Below are 13,957 nucleotides of genomic sequence, written 5' to 3' on the forward strand. Positions count from 1 at the left end.
TGGGAAAAAGACCAGGGGCTTCAGCCCGAAGATAAATTTGATAACCCCCTCCCACATTTTAAAGTAAGCCCTGCCCAAGCTCCTCCCATATTTAAAAGTAAGTACTGCCCAAGCTCCACCCAATGGCCCCCTCAGTCAAGGGTCAGTCAAGGGGTGGTATGGAGAGGAGTACAGGGGGTGAGAAATTGGGTGGTATGGAGAAGAGAGAAGTAAAGGGGGTCAGTCATGTGGTGGTATGGAGAGGAGTACAGGAGGTCAGTCATGGGGTGGTATAAAGAGGAGAGGAGTACAGGGAGTCAGACATGGGGTGGTATGGAGAGGAGTACAGGGGGTCAGACATGGGGTGGTATGGAGAGGAGTACAGGGGGTCAGACATGGGGTGGTATGGAGAGGAGTACAGGGGGTCAGACATGGGGTGGTATGGAGAGGAGTACAGGGGGTCAGACATAGGGTGGTATGGAGAGGAGTACAGGAGGTCAGTCATGGGGTGGTATGGAGAGGAGAGGAGTACAGGGGGTCAGACATGGGGTGGTATGGAGAGGAGTACAGGGGGTCAGACATGGGGTGGTATGGAGAGGAGAGGAGTACAGGGGGTCAGTCATGGGGTGGTATGGAGAGGAGAGGAGTACAGGGGGTCAGTCATGGGGTGGTATGGAGAGGAGAGGAGTACAGGGGGTCAGACATGGGGTGGTATGAAGAGGAGTACAGGGGGTCAGACATGGGGTGGTATGGAGAGGAGAGGAGTACAGGAGGTCAGTCATGGGGTGGTATGGAGAGCAGAGAAGTACAGGGGGTCAGACATGGGGTGATATGGAGAGGAGTACAGAGGGGCAGATATAGGGTGGTATAAAGAGGAGCGTCCTGCTGTGATTTGCAGCACCTCTTCCACAGGCCTGTGAATGGAAAGCGAAGCATCCCGGTATATGTGGTGAACACATTTCAAAGTCTTAGAGACGTCATTCTCACCTAGACAAGAATGGCAGCCGCAAGACAGGGTGTACAAAAAAAAATGAAAAAAGGAGAACAAACCAGAGAAAAAAATAACGATGCCAAGTGCATTCAGAGGGTGAAAGTCTTCTTTCTTGCCCATAGTTTTTAAAAGGGATGTCCAACAATCTCATATACCATAAGTATGATCATCAGGTGTCAGACTTTGGGCCACTAGTGATTAGTAAAGGCAAACTGCCAGAGATTTTAATGTTCAATCTCCCTTCATGTTCACTTACTCAACATCCAGTACTTGCACATACATGTTTGCATGGGAAACGTGGCTGTGCTCAATGAGCTTCGGAGTGTAGTTTAAGGTTTACCAGAGCCCTAATATGCACTAAATCTATTTTAAATTCCCTCTGATGCTGTCTAACCCAGATTGATGAAGACAACTGTAATACTTTCTACCAGCTCTAGAGCCCAAAGAAACCTGCAGATGCCCAATAAGAGATTTTAATGCTTTCAGAAGCAATAATAATGTTTGAAAGACATTCAGAGTATATCTTAGTGTTTAGGACTGCTTTAAAGTAAATGTATTAAAAAAGTATAGGGTGATATATGCGCTGTCACGTGTGTATCCGAGTAGGAGGATTCCTCTAATGTGTTTTTTTGCAGCTGGTGACAAATATATAACTCTGAGATTCGGATTTAATCCGATTCTACATGCAGCCAACTCTAGTATTTCTCACTAGAGAACAATAGAAGAGATCTCAGAAGAAACTTAGACCGAGTCAACCAATCGCAGTGAGACCTCCCAAACTAAAAGAAAGGGGTCTCACCATAAATATGTACCAATGTTTAAGAATGACCAAATAAATAATCTATAAGCAGCTAAAAAGTCAACTGATTGAAGCAAACAACATATAAAATCCAACTCTTGTAAGCTGATCCTATTCCTTAAAAAAATTCTTAAAAAATCCTTAAAAAAATTCCTATATCCGCCTAGGATATATGAAGATAGGAAAATATATCCAACTTGTAAACAACTCCCAATCTATATTAAAAGACGTGTATGATGCGAATCCTAAAATTGATCCAATTCCTTAACACTAATCATAAATTAGTAATCTAAATATCTGTTCCCAGTGGAATTATGGCTTCTTTTCCTAAAACAATATGAGATGAAAACAGGCTAAATAGTTGCAACAGCTTTACGATCTTTGGGTACACATGCATCATCACTGATTCATTTGTGAGAATATTGGCTATATTTGTGAATTACGAACTAGTATTGCGATCCAGTCGGCTGTTGCGACTATTTAGCCTGTTTTCATCTCATATTGTTTTAGGAAAAGAAGCCATAATTCCACTGGGAACAGATATTTAGATTACTTATTTATGATTAGTGTTAAGGAATTGGATCAATTTTAGGATTCGCATCATACACGTCTTTTAATATAGATTGGGAGTTGCCTATAAGTTGGATATATTTTCCTATCTTCATATATCCTAGGCGAATATAGGAATTTTTTTAAGGATTTTTTAAGAATTTTTTTAAGGAATCGGATCAGCCTACAAGAGTTGGATTTTATATGTTGTTTGCTTCAATCAGTTGATTTTTTAGCTGCTTATAGATTATTTATTTGGTCATTCTTAAACATTGGTACATATTTATGGTGAGACCCCTTTCTTATTTTAGTTTGGGAGGTCTTGCTGCGATTGGTTGACTCGGTCTGAGTTTCTTCTGAGATCTCTTCTATTGTGCGCCGACTCACTGCGTTTTTTTAGAAAGAAAATGTATTACAGCACATCCAGTCAGTGGCGTACCTAGAGCATTTGGCACCCGGGGCGGATCCTATATCTGGCACCCCCCAACTTTAAAATGTAAAAACACCCACAAATATTTGTAATGTTTTCAAGAATATTTATTGCACAAATTTCACAGCCCCCCATCACAGTGCCCCTTGCAGTCTGCCCTCCGTCTCTCTAATCACAGTTCCCCCTTTTCCACTCTCTGCCTCCCTCCCCTGCATAGTCCTACCTTCAGCATAAATAGATAGCTAATACTATTAGCAATGTGTTTAAGTTTGAGTATGAGATTGGAGACTTGCTAAAGGAGATGGCCAGAGACTGCAGACATAGTACAGGAAATGGTCAGAGACTGCAGACATGGTACAGGAGATGGTCAGAGACTGCAGACATGGTACAAGAGGTGGTCAGAGACTGCAGACATGGTACAGAAGATGGTCAGAGACTGCGGACATGATACAAGAGACGGTCAGAGACTGCAGACATAGTACAGGAGACGGTCAGAGACTGCAGACATGGTACAGGAGACGGTCAGAGACTGCAGACATGGTACAGGAGATGGTCAGAGACTGCAGACATGGTACAAGAGGTGGTCAGAGACTGCGGACATGGTACAGGAGATGGTCAGAGACTGCGGACATGATACAAGAGACGGTCAGAGACTGCAGACATAGTACAGGAGACGGTCAGAGACTGCAGACATGGTACAGGAGACGGTCAGAGACTACAGATATGATACAAGAGGTGGTCAGAGACTGCAGACATGGTACAGGAGATGGTCAGAGACTGCGGACATGATACAAGAGACGGTCAGAGACTGCAGACATAGTACAGGAGACGGTCAGAGACTGCAGACATGGTACAGGAGATGGTCAGAGACTACAGACATGATACAAGAGGTGGTCAGAGACTGCAGACATGATACAAGAGATGGTCAGAGACTGAGGACATGATACAAGAGACGGTCAGAGACTGCAGACATGGTTCAGGAGATGGTCAGAGACTGCAGACATGGTACAGGAGATGGTCAGAGACTACAGACATGATACAAGAGGTGGTCAGAGACTGCAGACATGATACAGGAGATGGTCAGAGACTGCAGACATTAAACAGGAGAGGGTCAGAGACTGAGGGCATGATACAGGAGATGGTCAGAGACTGAGGACATGATACAGGAGATGGTCAGAGACTGAGGACATGTTACAGAAGATAGTCAGAGACTGCAGACATGGTTCAGGAGACGGTCAGAGACTGCAGACATGATACAGGAGACGGTCAGAGACTACAGACATGATACAGAAGATGGTCAGAGACTGAGGACATGATAGAAGATAGAAGAGCACTAGGGGGGCCGGAGAGCACAGGCGAAGCAGAGAGCACTGGGGGAGCTGAAGGGCACGGTGGGGTGGGGGTGGGGGACTGGAGAGTATTAAGAGGTGGTTTGGAAAGCATTGCAGGGGGGTTGGAAGGCGCAGGGGGTGGAGAGCCCTGGGGGGGACAGGGAGCATAGGGGGGAGGGAGATTGCAGACATAGTACAGGAGACGGTCAGAGACTGCAGACATGGTACAGGAGACGGTCAGAGACTACAGATATGATACAAGAGGTGGTCAGAGACTGCAGACATGGTACAGGAGATGGTCAGAGACTGCGGACATGATACAAGAGACGGTCAGAGACTGCAGACATAGTACAGGAGACGGTCAGAGACTGCAGACATGGTACAGGAGATGGTCAGAGACTACAGACATGATACAAGAGGTGGTCAGAGACTGCAGACATGATACAAGAGATGGTCAGAGACTGAGGACATGATACAAGAGACGGTCAGAGACTGCAGACATGGTTCAGGAGATGGTCAGAGACTGCAGACATGGTACAGGAGATGGTCAGAGACTACAGACATGATACAAGAGGTGGTCAGAGACTGCAGACATGATACAGGAGATGGTCAGAGACTGCAGACATTAAACAGGAGAGGGTCAGAGACTGAGGGCATGATACAGGAGATGGTCAGAGACTGAGGACATGATACAGGAGATGGTCAGAGACTGAGGACATGTTACAGAAGATAGTCAGAGACTGCAGACATGGTTCAGGAGACGGTCAGAGACTGCAGACATGATACAGGAGACGGTCAGAGACTACAGACATGATACAGAAGATGGTCAGAGACTGAGGACATGATAGAAGATAGAAGAGCACTAGGGGGGCCGGAGAGCACAGGCGAAGCAGAGAGCACTGGGGGAGCTGAAGGGCACGGTGGGGTGGGGGTGGGGGACTGGAGAGTATTAAGAGGTGGTTTGGAAAGCATTGCAGGGGGGTTGGAAGGCGCAGGGGGTGGAGAGCCCTGGGGGGGACAGGGAGCATAGGGGGGAGGGAGATGAAAAGCACAGTGGGGAGCTGAAGAGCACCGGGGGAGGGCTAATGAACAGGGGGCAGTCCAGTGCACTGGGTGGGGGGGTTAAGAGCACTGAGAGGGGGGGATAAGAGCACTGAGGCGGGGATAAGTGCACTGAGGGTGGGGGGGGAATAACAGCACTGAGGGGGGGGGATAAGAGCACTGAGGGGGGATTAGAACACTGGAGGGGGGGTTAAGAGCACTGGTGAGCCAGCAAAAGAAGTTGTATAGGAAGGGGATGGGGCAGCTGCATATAGAGGAATTGATCTTTCCCTATTCTTCCTGCAGGACGGAGAAGAGGAGAATCAGTTATTCAGCAGCTGCAGAAAGAATAGGGAAAGATGAATTCCTCTATATGCAGCTTCCCCATCCCTCTACTACCCAGCACACACACTTGGGCAATGGGCACTCACCTTCTTCCCGCCGAGGCTCCGCCCCCTTCTTCCCGCCGAGGCCCTGCCCCCTTCCCGCCGCGGCTCCGCTCCCGCTAGTCCCCGGACTGAAGGAGCTGCCACTGCCTGCCCTTTACACAGTGCCCTTTACGCCACTGCATCCAGTGATTGGTGGGCGATCTGGGGCAGCCGCAAGGAAGGAGAGTGATTGCCGCTGTCAAGTAGCATTGATTTCGGGTGTGGGCGGGACCGGTATGCGGGGCTCCGCCCCATTGTTCCGTGCATAGAGAAACAGAAGCTGTCTGGGGAGGAAGGTGGGCGTGGCATACCGGCCACGCCCACACCCGACATCAATGCTGAAACTTGACAGCTGCATTCACTCTCCTTGCGGCTGCCCCGGATTGCCCACCAATCATTGGATGTGCTTTATAAATCTTACACTGCTGAGGTATGTAACCCGAGTTCTCGGCCAAACCCAGGCTTTGGGACTCGGGGCTAATCATTTTATTAAAAAAGCAACAGGAGACCCGGGGCTTTTGGGGAGCACACTCTGGGCTATAGCCCAGGTCAGCCCCCCCCTGCCGACGCCACTGGGTGGAAGTTTTTGTAGAGAATTATTGAACTAAAACTGATGAATGGTGTTCTGTTCTCTATGAAGTGGAATATGCTGCTCTCATTATATTAAAAAAGGATTGCAATAAATAAATTTATAGGAAATCTTCCCTTCGAAAAACTGACAATGTAATGAAAAAATGTAAATAACCAATGTGTTAAGATATAGCAGTTCTTTGTCACTAGGCTCAGTATAAATACAGATAAAAGAACACATTTGTGGAACATTCACAAAACTGTATAAATTATTAACTACGTTGTCTGCTTTGATTTATGGAAGCTGAATCATGTCAGAAAAATGTGTTTGTCTTCCAAATGTGTTAAACCATATATAGTTCGAAAACGTGCTTTGCACAAGCGCAGTGAACTTTATATTATAAATAAAACCTCGTAAAATGTTAAAAATAATTGGAAAAGGGCAGGGCTCAAAACTTTTTATTTCCTATTTTCTTGAATTCCACTCCTAAAAAAAAAAAAAAAACTTTGATGCACCAGTCTGGAAATTTGTTGTATAACTGTGATGTCTAAACATATTGAGTTTCCAACAACTTTTTGGGCAATTGATGGGTTGTTTTGTATTTTAAGATTTATTTTTGTAGCATTTTGACATCATTTATTCATATGGGTTAAGCCCCCATTCACACTGGGGCGACGCTACTTCGCACCGCGACCTCCAAGGTCGCGGTGCGAGCAGCGCGCCGCGACCTCGGAGCGGCCGCCACGGACTTCGTAACATTGAAGTCTATGGCGGTCGCCTCCTGGTCGTCCCAAAGAAGCTCCGGACCCTTTTTCTGAGCCGGAGCGACTTGTGTCGCTCCTATCAGAACGGGTCCGCAGCTTCCCTATGGGAGGCGACCTGCGGCGACCTGTGAGGCGACCAGGTCGCCTCACAGGTCGCCCCAGTGTGAACGGGGGCTAACACTAACCTTCCAGGTTACATATGATATGTTTTATGTTGCCAACTGTCTGGACAGTTGCGAATGGTATAAAAACATTTCTAGGTTAAAGCGGAGTTCCGGCCTATTTTGCAACTTTAGTGATTCCTAGAGTGCTCGCTATGCTGATCAACTATTGGGCATTTTCAATTTTTTTCGGGGGTCCCTTACCTTATTTTCAGGGCATTTTTGATTGTACTTCCTCCTTCTTCCCCCTCTGTGGCCACGGCCACCAACATCACTTCTGCCTTTGCATTGCATCCTGGGAGCTGTTTGTCATCACTCCCAGGAGGCTGGAATCAGGAAGAACTCCCAGAACACTCCCTGGAATCAGGAAGAAGGACACAGCAGATTACACTGCGGCTTCAGATGCCCACATCCAAGATGGCCGCGCCCAGACAGAGTTTTTAAAAGTAAGATTTTGACTAAAATCCAATACTCTACACCTTGTAAGTATGAGAATAGTGGTTCTGTAAAGGGCGATGGATTAGTATTATAGGGGTATTTTCTAGTTAAAAAAAGATATTTGAGGCCGGAACTCCGCCTTAAAAAAAAAAAAAGTACAAAGTGCATGTATTTTCAAACCATTCATGGTGTTTTGCCAAGTAAATCTGATACAGATGTCAAAATATGTTTGATGGTGTGGTGTCACTTTATAAATGGGTAAACATTTTCTTTTTCCCACCTAATGTTTTCACTGGTCTTTCACTGAGAAGCTCAGTGTACTGCTGTTTACCCCCCCAAATACTATGCAGCTGAGAACAGAGGTAATGTGATTACTTATAAAAAAGGGAAAAAAGGTATTTAAAGAGGTTGTAAACCCATACAAATTTTTTTTTTCGACCTGAAAGAGAAACACATAATGAGCTAGCATGCATCGCGCATACTAGCTCATTATGAAATACTTACCTTAGAACGAGCCCCCACCGTGCCGTCCGCTTACCTGTATGATGGGCGACATGTCCAGTCGCCTGTCTTCCCGAGATCGCGGCATCTGGCCATCTGATTGGCCGGAGCCGCGGTGACGTCACTCCCGCGCACGCGCGCGGGAGCCGATGGTCACGGCACGGGGCTCTGAAGGAACGGCACCAGCGGCCGTTCCTTCAGAGCGCATGTGCCAGTGACGTCACTGGATGCATGTAAGGTAAATATCTCCTAAACGGTACATGTTTAGGAGATATTTACAGTACCTATAGGTAAGCCTTATCATAGGCTTACCTATAGGTACAACTTGCGGAGGAGGGTTTACTTCCTCTTTAAAATGTTTTTTTGATATCTATACAAAAATGTTTTGCATTTCATTTGTATTTTAAACTGAATGGGTTGTTTTACAAGGTGATCGCTTATAATCACGTTAAATCTACAGAGGTCCGGAAAGGTGCTTTTTGGCTATAACAAATGACATTACATTCTTTCTGAACCTGTGAACTGTAAATGATCTATTAATATCAGTGGAATAGACAAGGATTTGCATGAATTGCCACATAATTAACATTCCCCCCCACACACCCGCTTGCCCACACACACCACAAAAAAAAAACAAATGTTAAATCAGACGACGAATATGCCTGATTTTGTAAGTTCCTTACTAAGGCTGGGTTCACACTATTGCGATTCGGGAACCAGCACGATTCCAGTGCGGTTTCCTGCATCGCATGTCTCTCGCATGCAGTTCACACTGCCATATGCGAACCTCTGTGGGAGTCAATACAATCCACCTCCAGATCAGTTTACAGATCGCAGTGCGAACAAAAAAAAAAAAAAAGGGTCTTGCACCATTTTGGTGCGAATGCGATGCAAATTCAGCCATACAATCTGTACAGACATCGCATGGGATCTGCACATGAGCGCGGTGCGAATCACATTCGATGTCTAACATCACAATAGTGTGCACCCAGGCTAATTAACTTATATATGCCCAAGGTAAGAGAGTTCAAAAGCACAAAGATACAGTGTTTGTTTTTATAATCTGATGCACGTTTTCTTTGGGGGACTATTTAATAAAGCATTTTTTTTTTTTTTATGCACAAACACTTTAATTTACACCTGAATTAAAAAAGCAGAAACCCTCAGGTACCTGTCTATATCTTTGAACTTCTTCTAAGTTATTCCAATTTTTTTTTACAGCTGTTTGGAATTTATGGCAAGATGTTAAAGTTGAAATATGGAAAAAAAAAAATATTTATTTTTAAAGTAATGGAGGTTTCTAACCCCTGTCAGATTTTCTTTCGCCTTATGTGTCTCATTGCAGAGATTTCCCTTCACTTCCTGTCCCATAGACCAAACAGGAAGTAATAGGAAATCCCTGCAAATTAAGGACATTTTTTGAGGACCCCCAGGTCACCAGAATTAGTGTCCCTATAGGAAGATTTCCCCTCTATTACTTTACAGGGGACAACCCAACATTTGGGATTTTCTTTTACTTTCTCCTTCAATGATAATGATAAATAGGACAAATAGAGAGGGTGAATCACCCTAAGTAATGTACAGACAGCAAAACAAACTGACAGGGGTCTAATCCCCCTGCACTTCATCCAAAAGTTAAAAAAAAAAGTTTTGCCTTCAGTTATACTTTAATGCAGGGCATAACACATGTTAGGGTGTGTACATTAACACAAAAAAAGCTTTCAAGTGCTTTTACTGTTTGTTCTGAATATGTTTATAATTTGTTGTGCATAATCAGGGCACAGGTTCACTTAAAATATACTTACTGTATCTTTGTCGCCATTTATAAAAATGAAGCACCAGTGAAATACCCTGAAAGGGATCTCTTGCAAGGGAAAAAAAATTAAAAAAAAAAATCTAGTCAAAGTAAAAAAAAAAGTCACAAAGCTTAAAGCGCAACCCCACTTTTGTTGAGAAAAAAAACATTCCCCTCTGGGTGATCTCTGTACATTGCAAGGATCATAACAAACATTGTTGCAGGTTCCTACCTTTCGTTAGTCTGAAGAAATCCCTGTGTGCTCTTCTGTGCCTCTGTGCTGAGTGGGTCTAATCAAGGCCATTGTATTAGCATCATGGGCCCCTGGGCAAAGTAATACACTGGGGCCCCTACCAGCCTGCCACAATTTATGCACCTATTCTCAAGAATTAAAGTATAGTTGATAGAATTAAACATATATATATATATTTGTTCTTTCAATCAAATACATTTTAAACAATAAGAAAACATGTCATAAATCAAAAACTGAGCATAAAGGGCACAGTACAGGGGAGGAGACAGAAAGGCACAGCACTGGGAAGGTCAGAAGGGCACAGTATTGGTTCCGGGACAATGCCATCCTGGGAGAACTTAGTAAAAAGCATGACTATCCCAGCAAATCCGGGACAGTAGGCAAGTATGATGTAATGGAAGATTATCTTGCAGCCCCCATGCACCTGGGGCCCACGGACAGTGCTCAGGGGTGTCCATGCATTAAGACAGCCCTAGGTCTAATGGGAGTGGTTTCAGAATTATCAATCAGCTGTGCAGCTGCAGAGCACTAATGAGGAAATCTGCTGGAGCTGCATCCCTTTAGACGCATTCCTATCGCGAGCATCTCACCAAAAATAACATTATTTGTTGCAGTGGATGCCAGAAATCTGACTTGTATCTTAGGCAGACTTTTGGGGAAATTGGTGAGCCAATCACACAAGCAGGAAATTATGTCTCTGGGGCCCCTTCAGTATACTTTCTGTGTACAGAACACCTCCAGGTAGCCATATTGAATTGCATTTTCAAAAAATTTACAGTGGCTGCAGATTCAGTTACAATATGACTTGAGTCGCAATTGTGGAGTTACCCTAAACCAATCTTCTTTCTGGGATTCACTGGTAGTTCTTATTCACCATAAATAGATAAACCAAAAAAAAGCCAGAGGAAAAGTATATAGTATTTTATTAAATACCCATGGATTGCAATTGCATACGCTAGATTATTTTTTCTTTATTTGCTATTTTTTTCCCCACGATAATGGAATGACCCTTTAAAAACCTGTTGGCCAGTACATGGAAAATTGCATCGTTGGGCATTTATACATTTGTAATGCAGTGAGAACACATCACAAAATCAGCTTTAGCCTCTATGTGACACATTGCATAAAGTGTTATGCTATTCTGGCCAGCAATGTTTCTGTCATAGGATTCCCTGTGCTATAATCAGTACTATTACCCGTAATAAAATATTACTTACAAATCGGATTTATAGTCAATAACTACACCACACTACTGCTGTGAGCAGTCCAGTCTTGTTATAGTGATGTGTCCTAGAAAAATTTTCAGTTGTCTGTATATTTTTGTGCAGTGGTCTGTAAGAAATTAATTCTAGGTCAGCAACCCTTATTCAAGGTCAGAGGTGTAACAAGAAGCCATAAAGCCTGATGGAAAATCCAGTCAACACAACTAAAAGGACCTAGAGCAAAATGTCACAATGAATCCTTTAATACCTCATGCAACTAACTTTTACAGCTTGTTCAGGCCTAACAGATATCTGTAGTTTATTCTGCTTTAGTAATCTTCAGGTAAATCTGTCAGGAAAATAAAGGGAGGCTTCCATTGCTATCCTTGTTCCGAAAATGCTACACGTCTGTTTGTTCTGGATTAGTGCTTTACTGATATATAGCTCAGAGAAATCCAGAGAAAAATGCTTGTCTGCATACCCGTTCCCCATCAGTGACTCCAAGTATTGACCAAGAATGTCAACATAACATTCAGACAGCTAGTATTTACTCCGTACACAAAGTAAATATGTAACGGATTAGGGACAAGCGGAATTATGAGTTTTCATTACCCTGAAATTGTGGGGAAAATCAATAGAGTTTGGTAAATTTTTATGAAAATGGTAGGTCAATTTGGAAGGCAAAAATAGAAAGCATAAAAAAGCAAAATACAAAATTTAGGGTAAGAGTACAGTAAAGTCAAATTCCCCCCAAAAAAGTTGAATTAAAAAAAACAAAAAAACAATACAAATTACCCTGAATGAAATATGGAATATGGAAGGCAAAAATAGAAAGCATAAAAAAAGCAAAATACAAAATTTAGGGTAAGAGTACACTAAAGTCAAATTCCCCAAAAAAGTTGAATTAAAAAAAAAAAAACAATACAAATTACCCTGAATGAAAAAAAATAGGGCAAGAGTACACTAAGTACACTAAAGTCAAATTCCCCAAAAAAGTTGAATTATAAAAAATAAAACAATACAAATTACCCTGAATGAAATAAAAAAAAGCAAAGTCAAAAGTCAAATTCCCCAAAAAAGTTGAATAAAAAAAAAAAAAACAATACAAATTACCCTGAAAGTCAGCCAATCAGGGGAGAGATGGGAGTGGGGTTGAGTTGTGGCTTCGTGTCTCTGAATGGACACAGGAAGCTGTGACTCGGCTTGGGTGCCCCCACAGAAAGCAGCTTGCTGTAGGGGCACTCAACAGGAGGGAGGGGCCAGGAGCAATGAAGAGGGACCTGAGAAGAGAAGGATCTGGGCCACTCTGTAAAAACAACTGCACAGAGCAGGTAAGTATAACATGTTTGATATTTAAAAAAAAAAAAAAAGAGACTTTACAAATACTTTAAGGCATTCACTAAGCAAGATAGTTTACTGATTCCCTTATAAAGTGAATGGCCTATTTCCCTCGGTAAATCAATCCCCAATGGATCAAAATATATCAACGAAATTGCAGCATATCCATATAAGCATTTGTATGCCTTTTAAAGTCTTTTTTACAGAAATATATGAACTGAGATGTTCTGCATGCTTGAGTTAATCCACCTTAACCAGATTTATCCAGAACCACAAGGAAACAGTAATGTAATAATTAAGCTATTTAACATGAGCCTTTGTATGAGCATTTCCTAACAAATTTCATTGCCATTTCTAGAAAAGAAGCACAGCTCGATGAAGAAGGTCAATTTTTGGTGAGGATAATTTATGATGACTCTAAAACCTATGACCTTGTATCAGCAGCAAGCAAAGTGCTCAGTAAGTAAAATATATACTTCTGTGAAGCTATGATAACTGTTTCAGGAAGTTTGTAAGGAAGAGCATGTCATTTAAAAAAATAAATAAATAAGGCTATTAATATTCTATTCCTTTAATAAACTTGACCTTTCTCTAGCAAGTCATTTATATATTGTATTTGTTTCTGTCAAGGAAGTGTTCACACTAGGGGCTTGAACATTGGCATCTGTCTTGTAGTGCCACCTGGGGTTGATTGGTTGTACATATCATTGTACTGTAAGTAGACATGGCTAACAACAGCACTCTGGGTGGAACTGAGGATTCTGGGATGATTTCTTAAGAGCTATGAGAACCCGGTATGCACTGTGGCTTGCCGGCAGCCCTTCAAAATATAAATATTAGTTTTGGGTTCTTCTAATGTGAGAATTGTTTACTTTCATAGAAAATTGGGTGATACCTTGAAAAAGGCTAAAAATAGCCGAAACGCGTCGGAACCATCTGTTTTGACTCACATCCTCTCCGGATGTCTGCACAGTTCAAACAACGGAAATCACCTGATCCAATCAAATAACTCACCGCAATTGTATTTTTTGGTTTATTATTATATTATTATATATATATATATATATATATATATATATATATATATATATATATATATATATATATATATATATATATATATATATATATATATATATATATATATATATATATTTTTTTTTTTGGCTGTATATGCTCACAGCATGAAAATTGTCATATAATGTGCTCATAGCATGAATTGAAATTGTTATACAATGTACAAATAAACGTTACTTCCTTTAAACCGTTTTTTTGCCTACACAATCCCATGTTCTTTTTGGCCTGAGGAACCAATACCATTTTTTCTATATTATTCAGGGATGATGGCAACCACCCATACTTCTGTAACTCCATAGATAAAACCCC

The 13,957-nt window shown here is 42.5% G+C and overlaps 1 protein-coding gene across 1 annotated transcript in view; it reads left to right on the forward strand.

The window, feature by feature from the left end:
- GUCY1B1 (guanylate cyclase 1 soluble subunit beta 1) overlaps window positions 1-13,957 on the forward strand; it is a 94,864-nt gene that overhangs the window by 28,640 nt on the left and 52,267 nt on the right. Inside the window, exon 3 of the mRNA XM_082265615.1 lies at window positions 12,930-13,030. Within this exon, the coding sequence (XP_082121741.1) occupies window positions 12,930-13,030 (101 nt within the window). The remainder of the gene's footprint in view (window positions 1-12,929; window positions 13,031-13,957) is intronic.

Source organism: Pelophylax lessonae (genome assembly GCF_965119305.1).
Source record: "Pelophylax lessonae genome assembly, chromosome: 1".
Lineage (NCBI taxonomy): Eukaryota > Metazoa > Chordata > Amphibia > Anura > Ranidae > Pelophylax > Pelophylax lessonae.